This window comes from Pocillopora damicornis, chromosome 6 (genome assembly GCF_964200805.1).
Source record: "Pocillopora damicornis chromosome 6, jaPocDami1.2, whole genome shotgun sequence".
Taxonomy (NCBI): Eukaryota; Metazoa; Cnidaria; class Anthozoa; order Scleractinia; family Pocilloporidae; genus Pocillopora; species Pocillopora damicornis.
This window is the reverse complement of record NC_142675.1, coordinates 1,183,780-1,199,895: the sequence shown is the minus strand read 5'-3', so window position 1 is coordinate 1,199,895 and position 16,116 is coordinate 1,183,780. Positions and strand designations below refer to the sequence as shown.

The 16,116-nt window shown below is 36.4% G+C and overlaps 3 protein-coding genes across 3 annotated transcripts; 2 read left to right on the top strand and 1 right to left on the bottom strand.

The window, feature by feature from the left end:
* Window positions 1-3,399: 3,399 nt before the first annotated feature.
* Window positions 3,400-5,386, bottom strand: LOC113672950 (histamine H2 receptor). Its single transcript, XM_027189295.2, has one exon. It carries the CDS (start codon window positions 4,642-4,644, stop codon window positions 3,655-3,657), a length of 990 nt encoding a protein of 329 aa, XP_027045096.2. The 5' UTR covers window positions 4,645-5,386; the 3' UTR covers window positions 3,400-3,654.
* Window positions 5,387-7,276: 1,890 nt separating this feature from the next.
* Window positions 7,277-10,608, top strand: LOC113672959 (trace amine-associated receptor 9). The gene has a single exon (XM_027189306.2). It carries the CDS (start codon window positions 8,211-8,213, stop codon window positions 9,138-9,140), a length of 930 nt encoding a protein of 309 aa, XP_027045107.2. The 5' UTR covers window positions 7,277-8,210; the 3' UTR covers window positions 9,141-10,608.
* A 415-nt stretch (window positions 10,609-11,023) lies between these two features.
* Window positions 11,024-15,267, top strand: LOC113672977 (small ribosomal subunit protein eS19). Its single transcript, XM_089209504.1, has 6 exons — window positions 11,024-11,243; window positions 12,094-12,194; window positions 12,780-12,848; window positions 14,058-14,172; window positions 14,683-14,737; window positions 15,193-15,267. The coding sequence occupies exons 1-6, from the start codon at window positions 11,152-11,154 to the stop codon at window positions 15,208-15,210; spliced, it is 450 nt and encodes a 149-aa protein (XP_089065630.1). The 5' UTR covers window positions 11,024-11,151; the 3' UTR covers window positions 15,211-15,267.
* The last annotated feature ends 849 nt before the right edge of the window (window positions 15,268-16,116 follow it).

The window sequence follows — 16,116 nt, the reverse complement described above, 5'->3', positions numbered from 1 at the left end:
TAGCACTATTGGCTCACTAATCCGTGGAATAACAAAGTTTATTCCCACTGGTATGTTCCCTAGAGTCTTATTATATACTTGGAGAGACTGCTTGAGCAAGTCTCTTCCCACGGTGGCGCAGCACAAAAGTGAAGTTGTTCAGAAAACGGTCAAACGAAATTAAGGATGATCTCTTTGTGCAGCCTGCAATGTTTACTGCAGTAACATACGCCCTTGTTTTGCGGTTGAGGTTTCGCGTCCTTTGTCACGCAGGCGCTTACAAAGCACAATGAGCATTTTGTCCATAAAAATGCGGTTTTCTGGCTAAAGTACAGTCTATTGTGAAGAATACAAAAGAAAGAATGATTGTGATTTTGACCTGGGAATTTAAATGATCTTGTTTTTACTCCAGTTTTTGAGCTGAAATAATCAGGACTTAGAAGAGCAGGCAGAATTTTGGACGCGTAACAAAGATAATGATTATTTGCGTTTCATTTTGACTGCGTTTTGTGCAAGCAGCGAGTGATTACACCATGTTGATTGTGGTACAGCAAGAGACCAATTATAAACGTAATTTCAAACATTTCTTTTGATATTGTAATGTACTCTAAAGGTGTAAGTATATGAAAAGCTGAATTTGAACTTTGAATGCACGTTATCAAAAGCAAAGCACTATAATTGAAGGTTTCTTTCTTCAAAATCTAGCGCGAAAAGGTAATGCAGCTATAACCGCGGTCGTCGTGATTTTAGGAGAAATGCATAAACTTTATTTGATTCGTGCTGCGTTTAATTTCGTGTGTTAAGACATTTATACCATTTCTGACGTAAACGCTGATGAACGGTTGTTGTCTAATAAAGTTTAATTAATGAGATATTGTACTGCACAGATCCGTGATTCTCTCTACCATGATACAAATAAATTTCCAATCGGTAACTTACGTGACCCTGAGCTGGGAAACCTCGAACTTGTCAATCTTTGTTTGTAAATTTTACAAGCAAGTTTCCCAATAAGTGAAAGCTTAACTTCAGAACTAGTCAAAAATTGAATAAGTATCGGAAAACTCAGTAACTGCGGCCCTTACGGATGAGGTTAGATAACAATACAAATTAACAGTATTCATGAAGTTTCTGAGGCAATCAAAGTGAACATTCTATTTTCTTGATGTGAGCCGATTTCAAACCAATTTTTCCTCAAATGATTAAACAGACAACGGTCAGCTGGTTTTTTCATTATATAAGGATAGGCTTAATGCTTACCTCTTTAATCACAACTATTACAATTTCCCCAAATGTGATTGGTGCATTAGCTGCATTATTTTTCACTACTCATTATATACAGTTGTAATCGGACAGTGTATTCGGACGGTTGGCTGTAATCAGACACCTGTAATCGGACAGTTGAAGCAGCCAATCATACTAAGTCCACTCAGTAAAACCCAATCACAGAATTGATCGCAAAAACTATAGCAACAACCACTTGGGGAATTTCCAAAATGGAGGAATTTTGTACTTTAGACATCTTCTCTATCAGAGATGTTTGACCTAAATTTTTTTGTTTTTCTTTACGGAAATTGAAACGGTTATGATTAATTGGTAACAGGACTTCATGTCATTCAATTCTGTCTGTTATCAGACTCATGATTGACAAATCGGACTCCCGCTTCGCGGTCGTCCGATTTTGTTTATCACTCATATGATAACAGACCGAATTGGACTCCACTCGGTCCTATTACCAGTATTAACTCTGTCATTACTATTCTGTTAGATTACAAGTTACTCCACCGATGAGAAAAAAAGGGGGAAAAAAAGGAGACAGTGTTTAATGAGTCAGTAATGAAATCTGTTTAAACAGCCCAGTGATAGAACCAGTTTGACGGGTTTTTAAATTGTGCAACACAAATCCACGTTTGTGAGTGTTAAAACAAATTATTATAAACCCACTCTTCTTCAAACGAGGAATACGACTTTCTCCTCACTTATTTTTAAAGTTATCCGTTTTTGCAGCGTCATTACTGGATTTTATTAAAAACACGCCTTTAAAAAACAAAGAGAATGGTAATGATAGTACAAAATAATTTTTTTTTCAATAAATATTTCCAAATCACGCGGTTCGTTCGACCGGTTTGCCATGAAAACATTTTTTTTTTTCCTTTGGTTGAACAAAAAATCCGTTTATTAAAACAAATAACAGTTTCTTATTACAGGGTTTTTACGGAAAACTGAAAGACAAAAAGCCAACAAGAAAATCATTGGTTTTTTAACAATTATTACGAGATATTTGTGAAGATCAGCTCATACTATATTAAAAAGACATCAATAAAATGAACGAAAAGATTCTTTTTTTCGTTAAAATTAAAAACGAAAATAGGATATTGGGACTCTATTGAAATTCATTCCTAATATTACATTTCTAGTTTTCTCAAGTTAATTATTTCAGCTCGAGGGTGCCATCGAACAGCAGTGCGCTGACGAAATTATTTCCACGATTTGTGCGAAATTGAACGTAGAAAACTCTTTACATGATTCAATCATGTTTTATCTATATCCTTTCGGCCTTAGACGTGGTAAACTTAATCTTAGCAGTCCAAGTCTGGCATTGATTGAATTTTTTTTTCTCTTTGTTAATATGCTGAAAAGTTAAAAGGATCTGGACACGTTTGTGAGAGGATCTGTTACATAGAAAAGTGAATGTGAGAAACAGGAACTTCTTTAAACACATCCTGGGTTAGGAATAGGACTCAACAACCCTTAATTGCTATTTCACGGTTTCAGCGCAACCTAGTGAGCTCCTGGCATAAACACAGTTTCGTATAAATTTTTGAAGACATCTGTCATTATACATTGTTTATTTTTTTCCTCCACATTTTGTCGCTCATTAAAAAAAGCTGCCTGGTCAAAGATGTGAAAGAATACATTACAAGAGGCAGAGATCTTTAAGATAAACAGCGCTGTGACTAATGACTCGAGTGGAAGTCTTCGCAATCGAGGAGTTGTCAGTACTTTGTTGATAAAATGAAAATTGCCACCTACCGAAGCTGATATGCTTTGCTTACATTTAAATCTGCACAGAAATGGAGTTAGCAATATTTTAGTCAAAAGTTCGCGTCTAATTTTTACGAGCCCATTTCGTGTTTTTAAGAACGTGTCTAATTTACTCGCTTGTGTGAGCTACCTTGTCTCGGAAAAGTTATAAATGATCACGAAACTGAAGGTAATGCATAAAAATATGTTGAAGTGATGAATGCCACATCCGGAAAAATAATTTAGTGATAAAAGCAAATTTCTCGGTGCCGCGATTAAAATATTCCAAAGTGTCTACTGATGAGAACGTAAAAAGCTGGATCACGTTTATAAGTTTGACTCTAACAAAGTAAGCAAAACTGCACGAAACGCTTAAAACGCTCTTATGACACCTTTTAATTATGCGAGTAGCACAGAAACTTTATTCAAAATTTCATTTTCATCGGTTAACAAAAATGTTGCAAAAAGGTCCGAAATAAAGTAGGAACATAGAATTGAATTATAAATATTTCATTAAGTATTTTCGTTAAAAGTTATTCTGAAAATTGCGACAAAACTAGCATGATTTTTTCGACTTCACAGTTTTTCAACTGCCTGACTCGATAGGTCTGATATTTACTGATAAGATTACAATATAATCTATTAAGTTTAGTTTCACATCGAACTTTGCTCTCTTATTGAATCTACGACTTTAGCACGGGTGGAAGCAATAGTTCTTTCGCGTGTTTTTTTGGCAAACCAACATTTGAAAATGCGTTTGAATGCTCGTCTGTAATCGCGATTTCGTGCCGCATATATCCACGGGTTTACCGCAGAGCTGCTGAAAGAGCATAGTGCTCCCCAGAACCAAACCCGAATAATTCGAATCTTAAGGCAGCCATTTGTTGTTACGAGTTGAATACCGCTTACAATCATGCTTGGAAAAGCCAAAAGTAGGTAAATCCCGATTATTACACCGATTGTGTTCGCCGCTTTTCGGTTGCGTTTCGTCTCGGTGGCGACCGAATCAGACGAACCTGCTTCAGCGGCTACAGTAGATACGGCCCTGGCTTCAGCCTCTATTCTCCTTGACTGACGCCGCGCTGTTTTGTAGATGTGATAGTAACTGTAACTGATGACCACAAATGGTAGAGTGTATCCAATGACAGCCACAGCTATCCACAATTTTGGCAGGTCCAATGGGTCTGTGATCACTAAACGAAGACACGAAAACGCTATGGAAAACAACCATATCACAGCGATTGAAAACACGCAGCGAAACAATGTCACCACACGAACATAATACATTGGATTTATTATGGCCAAGTACCGATCTAAACTCACGGCAGCAAGGTTAAAAGTTGTAGTTATTAATGTTTGTACTGACATCAGCTCTGCTGCTACTGTGAGAGGATGCTCGTTTTGCCAAACGTTAAGGACGCTTTTAGTCACCCAAAGAGGACTTAACAACGCGCCAACCAGAAAATCTCCAACAGCCAAAGATGCGATGTAATAATTTGACACTGAGTGCAATGAAGGCGTTTGGTAGATTGCAAGAAGAACTACAAAATTTCCAGCAGTGGAGAGGAAACCAGATATGGCGTGAAGAACAGCAAGAAATATTGAGGAAATGTGATGTAGCTCCCCTAGGCATTCTTCGGACATGATGCTATAGGTTTTCGATGCGCAAATATAGTTGAAAAATTTCGTTAAGTTCCCTTAATCTGGCTGAGTGTGGTTTCTTTAGAAAATTCAGTGCAGGTGATCCTCTTGTTAAGAGGTATACACTAGCTGACTTCTTAGTTAAATCCAGCTAAAATGGTATTCATTACTTTTTATGCAATTTGTCATTCACTTCACGCGCATATGGCTCGAAAAAGCGTTTTCATTGGTTGCCACAAGCAACTTGTCTTAACGATTAGCATTAATTGAAAACCTCAACATAGACGCTTCAATGATCAATTTGCCAGCACGCTATCACTGAACACGGTGCCAAGCCATTACTGAAATAGTGAACTGCGACACGTTACGATGCAACTTTAGCAGTTCATAAGTTCAATATCGTTGGACTAAAATAACGTTCCAAAAGGTTCCAAAAGGTTACCCGAGGGGAAGTTTTGTTCTCTTCATGCCAATCAAGATGATTGTCATTCTCAGAAACTTATTGCTGTTCTTCGTGACAATGAACTGATTCCTGGTGAAGTTCGCCTCGACATCAGCACAACATGCAATTTTAATAAAGATTTCCCAAAAATTTGTTTAAGGTTTTATTTAATTTCACCAGCCAAGTAAAAACGTATTTGATCATCTGTCGACAATGACAGGGGAACTAACCTTATGGAGCTTTTACGTAAGACAACTACGTGCAGCAGATAAAACCTTAAGGTTGATATTCCTTCTTTAATCTCGTGAACTGTCCTGTTTTTAATTTACCTCCTAGCTACACAAGGAAGCTATTCAAGCTAAAATCGTATTTCTTAATGTCGTTAATAATTTTGATTAAAAATACCTAAAAATCTCGATTTCGATCAGCCAACGGTGACAGCTTTTCTTTTATGGAAAAATTGTTTACTACTCAAGCAATTAAACTAGTAAAAATAATTGGTACTCTAAACGAACTTTTCTTCCGCAGGCGTTGCTTTTAATTTAGTTTCTGTAAGTTTTCTATCATCAAAAGCGTATTCTTCAAAAACGTTAAGACTTGGACGTTGCATGAAAAAGAAAGCAGGGTAACTTTATGCAGCTTGCAACCAAGCAACGAAGATCAATTTAAAACGTTTTTTTACAGTTACTCGCCAACAAAGTTTGATACAATGAATCACCCGGCAAGTAGGTGAAGTGGCCTTTGTTAGAAACTGCTTGCGTTCGGAAGTAAATGATTGTGCAAAACCTCATTGTAATTGTTGTTCGTTTTATGTCTGTTCTTTGCGGAATTGTTTTGAAGGACTGTCATTAATTTGGAACGATATTGCACGTTTGTAAAATCTACGGGGAAAAACGTCAGGGTTCGGTAAACAATCAGGAAACAACCGCTTGCAGCCACACTTTTCCTGAATTCGAACTCCCTCGGAAATTTTCTTTTTCGAACAACACTTTTTTGAGGAACAGAACGTGACGAAGAACAATATATATATATGGGACAGCTTGAACAGTATGTTCGAGTCGGCTAACTAATCTCAGCATCTTAAATATATTGTATCAATATTGTGGTGAAATTTCAAGCTCTCGAATGTGTTTACTGAATGCAAACTTAAAACAAAAGAAAACCTTTTTTTCACCCTGTTACTCCAATTGATTTAGTTTAAAATTTCCATAAATGTTTGCTCGATAAGTTGTATTTCAAAGTGGCCCAGTCTCTTACCGTGCAGAATCTGTTAATGTCACTCGGGAAAACTTGTCAAAAGCTACGTGATACAATTCTAATCTCGTTTATTTTCTGTGTCGTGTGAATTGTCATATGAAGCGAAGCCGATATTTGGCCAGCTTAAGGGGAGCGGGAGAGCAGGGGGGGGGATAATCAACCATAGTCCCTCCCCCCTCACCACTTTTGCCACTTTTCATCCAACTTTATCATACAAAGTTGAACTACACCGCTGCCGCTCACCGGTTTTTTTTCCTCATATGCGCCAATGAGTAAATATGGAGACCTATGGTAAGAATAAAAATCAAAAGTATTTCAAGTTTGTTGATATGTATCCTTAAGTTTTTTTCTTCTCGAAAAAAAAAATAATGTGAATGTGACGCCGTACATGAGCATGTGACGTAGTTCAGAATCAGTCCTTGGCGGTTACCTATCAGTTGTTGACAAAAAATAAAGTGCTTAAATAAATTTTCAAAAGAAAAACTCACATATGATGCAAGGTTATTCAGTATGAAGGTCCGAAAATGTCATATTTTTTTCCGTAATAAACTCTTTTCAAGTCTAGATTGTTTTTCTGCAAAAATTGATTGAAATTCAATCTAAGTTATTATCACAGCCTTTGCCAAATGGTGCGCAAAATACATGTATTGAATTCGGTTTCCTTTTTATTTTTTCCAGTCATCTTAAGTGTACATGCAATGGCCATCAGCTTCATCTCCAAACATGATATTCTTTTTTTTTTGGCTTGGTTATTTCGAAAACACCATAGCTCCTTTTTTTCTAAAATCCTAGATGCTGTAAAAATCGAACCTTTGAGGGAGAGGAGTTTGATAAACGGTCAACCTCTCATGTCCGATTTGTTTCATACTGACATGCATGTAATCAAGAAATAAAATATATCTTTTAATAAGAACAAAAGCGTAAGGATTATTGCGCGGATTTAAAAATATCCTTTCTACATCAGTTTTACTGTTGATTCTGCTTGAATCCATAATCTTTCTGTTCTAGCACTTAACTTGCATACAAAGCTAGCTTTAATTACTCAAGATTCGGCATCATTGCGTTATAGAGCCCTTAAATTAGCGATCAGAATCTGAAACTACTCAAAATTTATTGCCTGATTCTGGAATGATGGTTTATAATATCACATCAGGTTAGAAGACGCCGATAGAACCCCAATTTAACAAACACCATAATTCACTGAAAGGCGATAGGGTCAAGTTAATCCATATTGCATTTCTCATATTTTTTGAAATGACAAGTTTGTCAATGCAGGGATCACATCACTCTCTCTTGCAGATCTCACTGGAGTTGCTTAACCCACGCTGATATTAACATATTATCATACTTCTCAGCCCAAAAATTTACTAGAGAACTGAATTTAAACTTTTACATCCAAGCTAACTATGAAAATGCTTTGCACGTGCTCACTTGAATTTTTTTTTTCTGTGAAAAAAGAAAAGGGTCATTGAAGAACTGTAATAAAACACTGAAGGTGACTGCTTTCAAGCTTGTTAATTAAGTGTTTCCATATAGGAGGTTAAACAAAAAGGTAATGTTATTGATGAATTTGCCAACCCGGCGATCTTCACGAATCTATATCACCGCTGATTAAAATACACATTGGTTCGCTCAAATATTATAGACACCTGCGCTGTCTCGTTTATAAGTGTATAAATAAGCTCGGAAATCAACAAAGTTTTTGTTTCAAATCTAGTGCACTTTTAATTCGCACGTTATAATCAAAGGCAATTCATTTCAACGTGATTGTTTTGTGTTGGTTTTCGCGTTATGGTTGAGAAATGAAGATTTCCAACACATTTCTCTGTCAGTTTTGGAAGTGATCAGTTTGATACAAAGATCTCACATCATGGGAGATCAATCGCATTGTTCAGGAGATATATCTACTGCCTCAGCTATAATCCTGGGAATTTTGAACGCAGTATCCGGATTAGCGGCCATCAGTGGAAATCTAATGGTTCTTGTTACTTTCTTCAAGAACCGCTCCCTTCACCAACCGTGTTATTACCTCATTGCTTCATTATCAGCCATCGATCTGTTCGTGGGCTTGACAGTGAATCCGTTGTACATCTTGTTAACTAACTTTGTCCCTTGGCAGTACAGAGAGAAGCATCTTCTGCAGCTGGAAAGCTTTTTTGCAATGTCCAGTTCGATGATCATCATGCACACTTTGTGCACTATGAGCCTAGAGCGCTACACTGCTGTTATCTTTCCTTTGCGCTATTACAGCTTTGTAACCGTAAAGCGCACTGTAATCGTTGCGATAATCACTTGGGTTTTCGGCTTCACACTCAATGCCTTTTCCTTTGCACTGGATTCCCAAGACTTGCCAAAACTGTGGATTATCTGTGGAGTATTAACAGGACTTGTCCCCATGGTCATCATCTTTTACTCCTATGGGAAAATTTTCATAGCTGCGCGCGATCAATCGCGAAGAATTGCCATTGCAGAGAACAGTGTCTCCGTAATTTCGCGAGACGCTGAAAGCACCGAGAATGGCACAGAAATAACCCCTCGAATTGAGCCCAAAAAAGCTAAGAAAAACGCCTGGACAGTAGGAATAGTTGTTCTGGTGGCTGTCTCTCTCTCTATGCCAGTGAGTGTGGTCAGTGTTCTGCAGATTGTCACCAGCGACTTGTGTCGTCGCAGACATTACAACCGAGCATGGATGTGGGCCGCTACGCTGTCTCTTACAAGTTCGGCAATGGATCCGTGGATCTACGCAATGAGAATTAGGGAGTTCAGAGCCACCTTCAAACGCACACTGTGTATAAAATAACTTCAGTGAAAAGAAAAGCAAACTCACCAAGTACTGCGGAACTAAAGCGTATTAACCAAATCCTTACTCAAAGGTCATGTGCCAGAACCGAGCTGGTTGTGTGGGAACGAGCGATCAAGATTTCTGAGGTGTCAAAACATGCTCGCAAAAACTTTCCTTATCATTTTTCTCAGTTGGGACGTTTCACTAGTATTGCCTGTTTATGGTTTAAACGAAGAACCGGAGCCCAATTCTTTATCATACGGGTTGAAGGTTCCGCTGTCCCAACTATAACGCGGCCGTTCCTTAAATTTCTGAATCTGAAACACAATAACACGAACCATACGACCACAATTTTATTGAAGAGTTTTATTCCTAACATCGCAAGCTACTGACTCATCTTTCATTATAATCTGGCAGATCAAAATTTCATCTTTTAAACATCTAAACCTGATTTTCATCTGTTAAAAATTTTTATCGTGCGATTTCTCTGACTAAAATACTTAAAAGAGAGCAAACACACAGTATGTTTATATTTAAGGGTTGTCAAGTTCTGCTCTCGAAAAATCTTACTAAACACCGCACGCCTTCTTAATTACCACAACTACGTCTCTCCTGGAGATCACATCTAAATTGTCGGTTAAATGCTTCCTCTGCGAGGCTGAATTTTAGGGCATTGAGAATAAGTACCAAATATCCGGATGAAATTAACCAACTTTCTGTTTAATTTTTATCTTTTGATTAAGCGCACTTTACCTTGAACGGAGACATTTTAAGGCCGAGGTGAAGGTCAATTCATGTTAATTGGAATCGGCAGTTAACACGAAAGTTTACTTGGGAAACCAATTTTGATTGGTTGACCGTAGTGTAGATGCAATAAATGAGAAGCTTGCGAAATGTGTAGTAGTTAATGAACAAAATAGTGAAGTGAACATGTTAGATCCGATGGAAAAAAAAAACTTGTACGCATGAATAAAACGTGATTTCAATTTCAGATCGAAAACAATTTCAATTGCCTCTCTTGAGGTTAGTGACTATTGGCGGATTTATGATTAATTCTTTGCAGTAAACGACAAAAGGCCAAAATGTACTCTAAACATTTCTATGATATTGCTTAATTTATCGATGACCCCTGCACCAAGACTGTAAAAAAATTAGTAAATAATCCTCTGATTATTTTAAATGCAAATGTTTTAACTTGAGTTAAAACATGAAAATAGCCGAAAGCGGTCTTACAAGGTTATTTTTTTTTTACTGCCCTAAGTAAATATGAGGTAAATTTAGAACGACAAAGTTAATGTATATGGCTGAATAGATATAACCGACATCTGTACAGTGTACATAAATTGCATCGATATTTGATCGTCAACGTTTACGAACCTTTATCGGACAGAAATGATTTGTTTTACAGATAACTGAATTTTAAATGACATGTTAATGTATACATGAATTTACGTTACTAAACTGAAAATAAAATTTCATATTAAAATACTGATATTGCACAGCTTAAGAATACTCGTTTATTTATTCTGCGTCGGCGTACGGCGAAAAGAAACAAAACAGCACTTTAGTTTATGTAATGCCTTTTATCGAGTCCCAAAAAATTAATTGCATATCGCAAAATCTAACTTCAAAGCTCTTAAAGTATCCCTTGACTTTCGAGGACTGTGGAAACAAACTATGAGACACTTTAACGATGAAATTTCTCAGGCGACAAAAAAAAATTAAGATTGGAAAATCTTGAAAGAGGTCGAAAGATTAGATGTCATTAACCTTCATATTCCAGGCTCTCAAAATCCCAAGAATGGGTTAAATTTCCCAAATGAGCTCCCCTAACGCCGGGAGAGACTGGAGAAAAGTCAAGCGCCCCTTATGCCGCGGTGGCCGCCCCACATTCTTCCTCTTCTCTTTTAGCAAGGTAAAATGGCGGACAAGAAATTTCTGTAACAACCACGTGTATTTAAATTTCACGGCTATTACGGAGTGTAAGAGCGCCATCTAACTTATAAGTTATGCGCTGAACAATAGCTGTATGTCTTCTCTCCAACAGATGCCCGGTGGTGTGACAGTGAAAGACGTTTGTCCACACGAATTCATCAAGGCTTTGGCGGCCCATTTGAAGAAGTGAGTTTTGATGAAGTTGACTTTTTTGTCGGCCGCACATCGATCTGAATGTCACTCTCTTTAAGTGCAATTCTTTTAAGGTGGTGAAGTTGAATTTATTAATTCTGAATTTATTGTGTTTATGTCAAAAACACCCGGATATAAAGTTTGCAGTGATACGAAGTTAACAGCAAGGGCAGGCTCGACTTTAGGTCAAGTTGACCAAATTGATGCTCAGAAGCAACTTTCCAGTTAATGGCAAAATCCAATTAGCTGTTGTAAAACTTAAAAACATCCAGCTAATCGCTCAGACTTCGAAAGACCTCGTGGTTACATTCTGTCGGAACTATATTTTTGCCTTTGCATACTGTATATCGATCTCAGCTGATACACTACTCGTGTAAGATTTGGTTAAAGATTACATGATGTTGTTGTTATTATTATTACTTTTTTTTATATATCTATAATTTTACTTTAAACACACTTGAATTGTGATTTGTTGACTATGTCTTGCTTGTTTTATTTAACATGTAATGAACAGGCATTTAATAATTTGTAACCTAAAGATCATTTGCAGTTCATGTCTCTCTATTCATTACTAAACTAACAGTAATTGTGAATTTTATTTTTAGATATATAATTTAAAAGTTAGAGAAACATTTCAGCATTGATGTCATCTTGTGGTTCACAGTTACACACCAAATTCTGTTTACCTTTTCCTCCATGCAAACTCTTATGTTTCTGAAACAAAACTTCCTGCATTTGTGTATCATCTTGATAGTTTCAAGGGAATTAAAGCAATTGAAGTCAACATTAGTTACGTGTAGTTTTTCCCTCTACTTACACATGATTTGTTGATTTGAATCTCCAGGGGTGGCAAGCTGAAGGTTCCCGAATGGGTGGACTTGGTTAAAACAGCCAAAAGGAAAGAACTTGCCCCGTACGATCCTGACTGGTATTACATCAGGGCAGGTAATGGAGCTGTTTGCTTTTTTATTGCTGTGAAAGAACATCAAACATCTTACTCTATAAGTAAAAACAAAATCTAGCTACAGAACTAGAAACATTTTTTGTAAATTAAAAAGATGTTCCCCAAAACTTTGCAGGGCTCCAAGCTTTAAAAAAATATGTATAGAGGACATTTTTGGGCAATGGTACTTGATATTTTGTGAATGAAAATTTATCTTGAACTTAAGACCATATAGCAAACAGAATTTTCAAAAAATTACTGGTTGTTACTAGACCACAGAATACAGCTCACTGAATTGGTTACTCCTTTTGCAAATTTAGTTTTTGAAAATTTTATTCTACTAACCATGGCAATCAAAACAGCCACAGCTCAGAGAGATGCATGGGGAAAATAGTTATACCCAATATTTGTACTTGTTCTGCTTGTGTTAAAACCGTTTGGTTGTGTATCATGGTTTCACTTCAGTATTAACGCAAGTAATGTCATTCCCATAATTACTTAAAGAATCAAGGGTAAAGGATTGGCATAGCTGGTTGTTTGTTTCATGCTATTATTGATGAAATACTGTTTGCTACTGAATTAAACAGCTTCAATCCTCCGTCATGTGTACCTGTGCAGTGGTATTGGTGTTGGTCACCTCACTCGTGTTTACGGAGGTATTTTATTATTCTTTGTGCTTGTTGTTGTGTCATTTACATTGGTTGATTGTTTTATTGTCATTATTGGATGAAACTAAGAAGAAGTGATTTAGAAAAACATTTAACTATAAAAAATTGCAATCAAACATTTCTTTAAATCATTTGAAGATTGCTAAAAACCAACAACATTTTGATGTTGGCTAAACGTCATTATCAAGTAAAAAAAATATTTGTAAAGTGCAGTCTATATATACTAAAGTAACATTGCCTGATAAAAAGCTATACCACAAGAAAAGAAAAAAATTTGATAGTTTAGTCTTTGAAATGTTGTTCATCAAGAATCTCAAGCCTAATTGAAATATCAAGATGGACTCCATACATGCTAAACTTTCTGTTTGGTCACAATTGTTTTTTCTTATGGTATAGCTTTTTATGACTTATTGTTTGCAAGCACCCCCCAGAATCATAAACCAATTAATGTTAGTTTAATCTGTGGAACACAAGAACATACCATCACAGCTTGTTGTGTCTACACTTTCTGATTCTCCTATAGCTAAAATAACATGAAGTTGCAGTAAACACTGTGGAGAAATGATAATAAGAGTACAGAGACTAAAGTGGGCTAACACAGATGTGGAACAGTTTTCCCAGACTACAATACCTTGATATAGTTTCCTTAACCCTTTAACTCCCAAGATCTCATTAGTAATTCTCCTTACTGTCTACCATACAATTCATATGATATTAGTTTGGAGAATTTGATATTGGATCAACTAACAATCCCCTAGTTGATATTTTTCTTTATTCTCATTACTTGTCCGCTTGATATTGTACTGACAGTGTAAGGAGAAATTCTGTCTTAGTCACTGGTGGGACTTAAAGGGTTAACAATAATTATTTTGTGCAAGAGCTACTTAAATCCATACAATGTACCCTCCTAAAGTGAAATTCATAGGAATGAATGTGGGCCAACACAGATCTGTAACAGTTTTCCCAGACTTCAATACCTTGACATAGTTTTCTTAACAATAATTATTTTGTGCGAGAGGAAACTAAAAAAGTCACCCATATCTCATCCACTCAGTTACTTTAATCTGCTTATGTACATTTGTTAGTTTGAGGGAAGATATTTACAGAGGGACAAAGACATTGCATGTATTCATAGTAACCTCTCAAAACAAAACTATAACATGGGAGACAAACCAGGATATTTCTTGTGTTATGCAGGACGCAAGCGACGTGGTGTCAGGCCAAGCCATTTTGAACGCGGTTCTTCATCTATTGCTCGCAATATTTTGAAAGGCCTGGAACAGCTTAAAATGGTTGAAAAGGACAACACCGGGTAAGAAAAATAATGTATTTTCTTAACAATCATTCTTAAATACACTTAAAATATGAGACAAACTTTTCTGTCACTAGGCATAGTAAAATAACATGATTTTGAGTGCAATTTGGTGTTAGAAAGCACAAGCAGACATAAAAATTGCAGGAGACAATAAGGTGAAGTGCAATTTGTAGTCTGAAAAATTTACAAGTGCTTATTACACTAAATTACTAGAGAATTTATGTTATTACATGTTAATAATTTACATGAAATAAACATCAGAAAGTCTAGACAGATGAAATTTTTGAAAGTGTGCGTTGTGCTATTTGTAATTTGCACTTGTGTTACAACTTTGCACTTCTTTTACATGAGAATGCACTCATTTTCAGCCAATTAGAAGCACTTAATTTTTTCATGTACATAATTACATCATTTCCATTCCTTCAGCTGTACCTTTTACATGGTCAGTGGTCCATAAGGGTAAGGGAACATCATCATTTGTTGATCAAAAATGTTGTTCTCTTTCAGAGGCCGAGCAATCACAAGTCAAGGCCAGAGGGATTTGGACCGAATCGCTTGCCAGGTAAACTTGAAGTTTTGATCTTTGTTTTGGAAGAGATATATTTACAGCTAGGGCTGTTGAAGTTTTTCAGTCATCCATAATTTGGTCACAAGTGAGGGAAACAACTTCCTTGCTTAAAGTTATGGTATCTACCTCTCAGAGTGACAAGCATCCAATTTCTCCCTACAATGTCACACATTTAGGTCACGAGAATTAAGGAACTGATCACCAACTAAAGAAGTTCTTGATTGTGAAACAGATTTCTACTGTCAGCACCTAGTTGTAAATGGTTAATAGTTTCATAGAGGAATATGTTCTTTTCGTTTTCCTGCTGCTTTTTAGTTCTTCAGTCATAATTTTTCACAGCTTTTTATTTGGGAACACTATTTTTGTCCAAGGGCTGAATGTGATTTGATGTTAAGAGAGTGCTCTTCTATGACAGTTGAAACTCACATTTTCTGTTTTTGGTTCCACAGGTTGTGCCAAGTTCTTAAACTAAAGCCAAACATGTAAAATTTCGTCAAAAAATAAAGATATCTGTTTCACAGTGACTAAAGGAGAACTTGATTTTGTCTGTAAACGCTGGACTCTGAAACCTGGAGTCTAAGTTCAAACTATTGCTGGGCCACAGCATTTTTTTCCTTTTGGAAATTGACTGATTGATGATTGGATGATGAGTGTGAGATTTCTATGGCTTGATAGCTGATGATTGCTGATTGGTTACTTTTAAAACTGAAGATTCATTTCTTCCTCCATTTTTTGCCACTCATGAACCCAAATGTAGGATAAATATATAAATATATATATATATAAGTTTATGTTTCAACGTTTTGAACACAGTTCTTAACCTTTTGAATCCCAATATCAAATATTGAGGTCCCAAGAATAAAGGACCTCATCACTAACTAAAGAGAGACCTGTAAACACATTTTCCCTGTTGGCACCTTGTGAAAATTATGGAGAACAAAGTATGGAAAATAGGCATACTGATGTTACAGTGTTGAGGACTGATTGTTTCAGATGTTATCACATCAATGACTTTACAAAGGTGTAGTAAAGGGGGATCCTATGTAGGTATAACACAGTTATGTAGTCTTGATTTTCAATTTTTCCAGACTAACGAGTCTGACACCCTGAAAGAGTTGCCCCCCCCCCTCCCCACCTTTAGATAAGCTCTGTTAACTCAATAATATCCAGATCTAGTAGAGAGTTAAGTTCAACTGCGAGTTACATGTCCTTTTTGACATACACATGGGGCAACAAAACACTTTTTTTCTCAGTTTTGACATCTCGTCAGGAGTTCAATGATTCATTATCTTTACCAGATATCTTACACATCGTGAGATTTAAGTGTTTTTGAATTGTACTTCCATCACAACTTGAAAATTATACTGGTTATG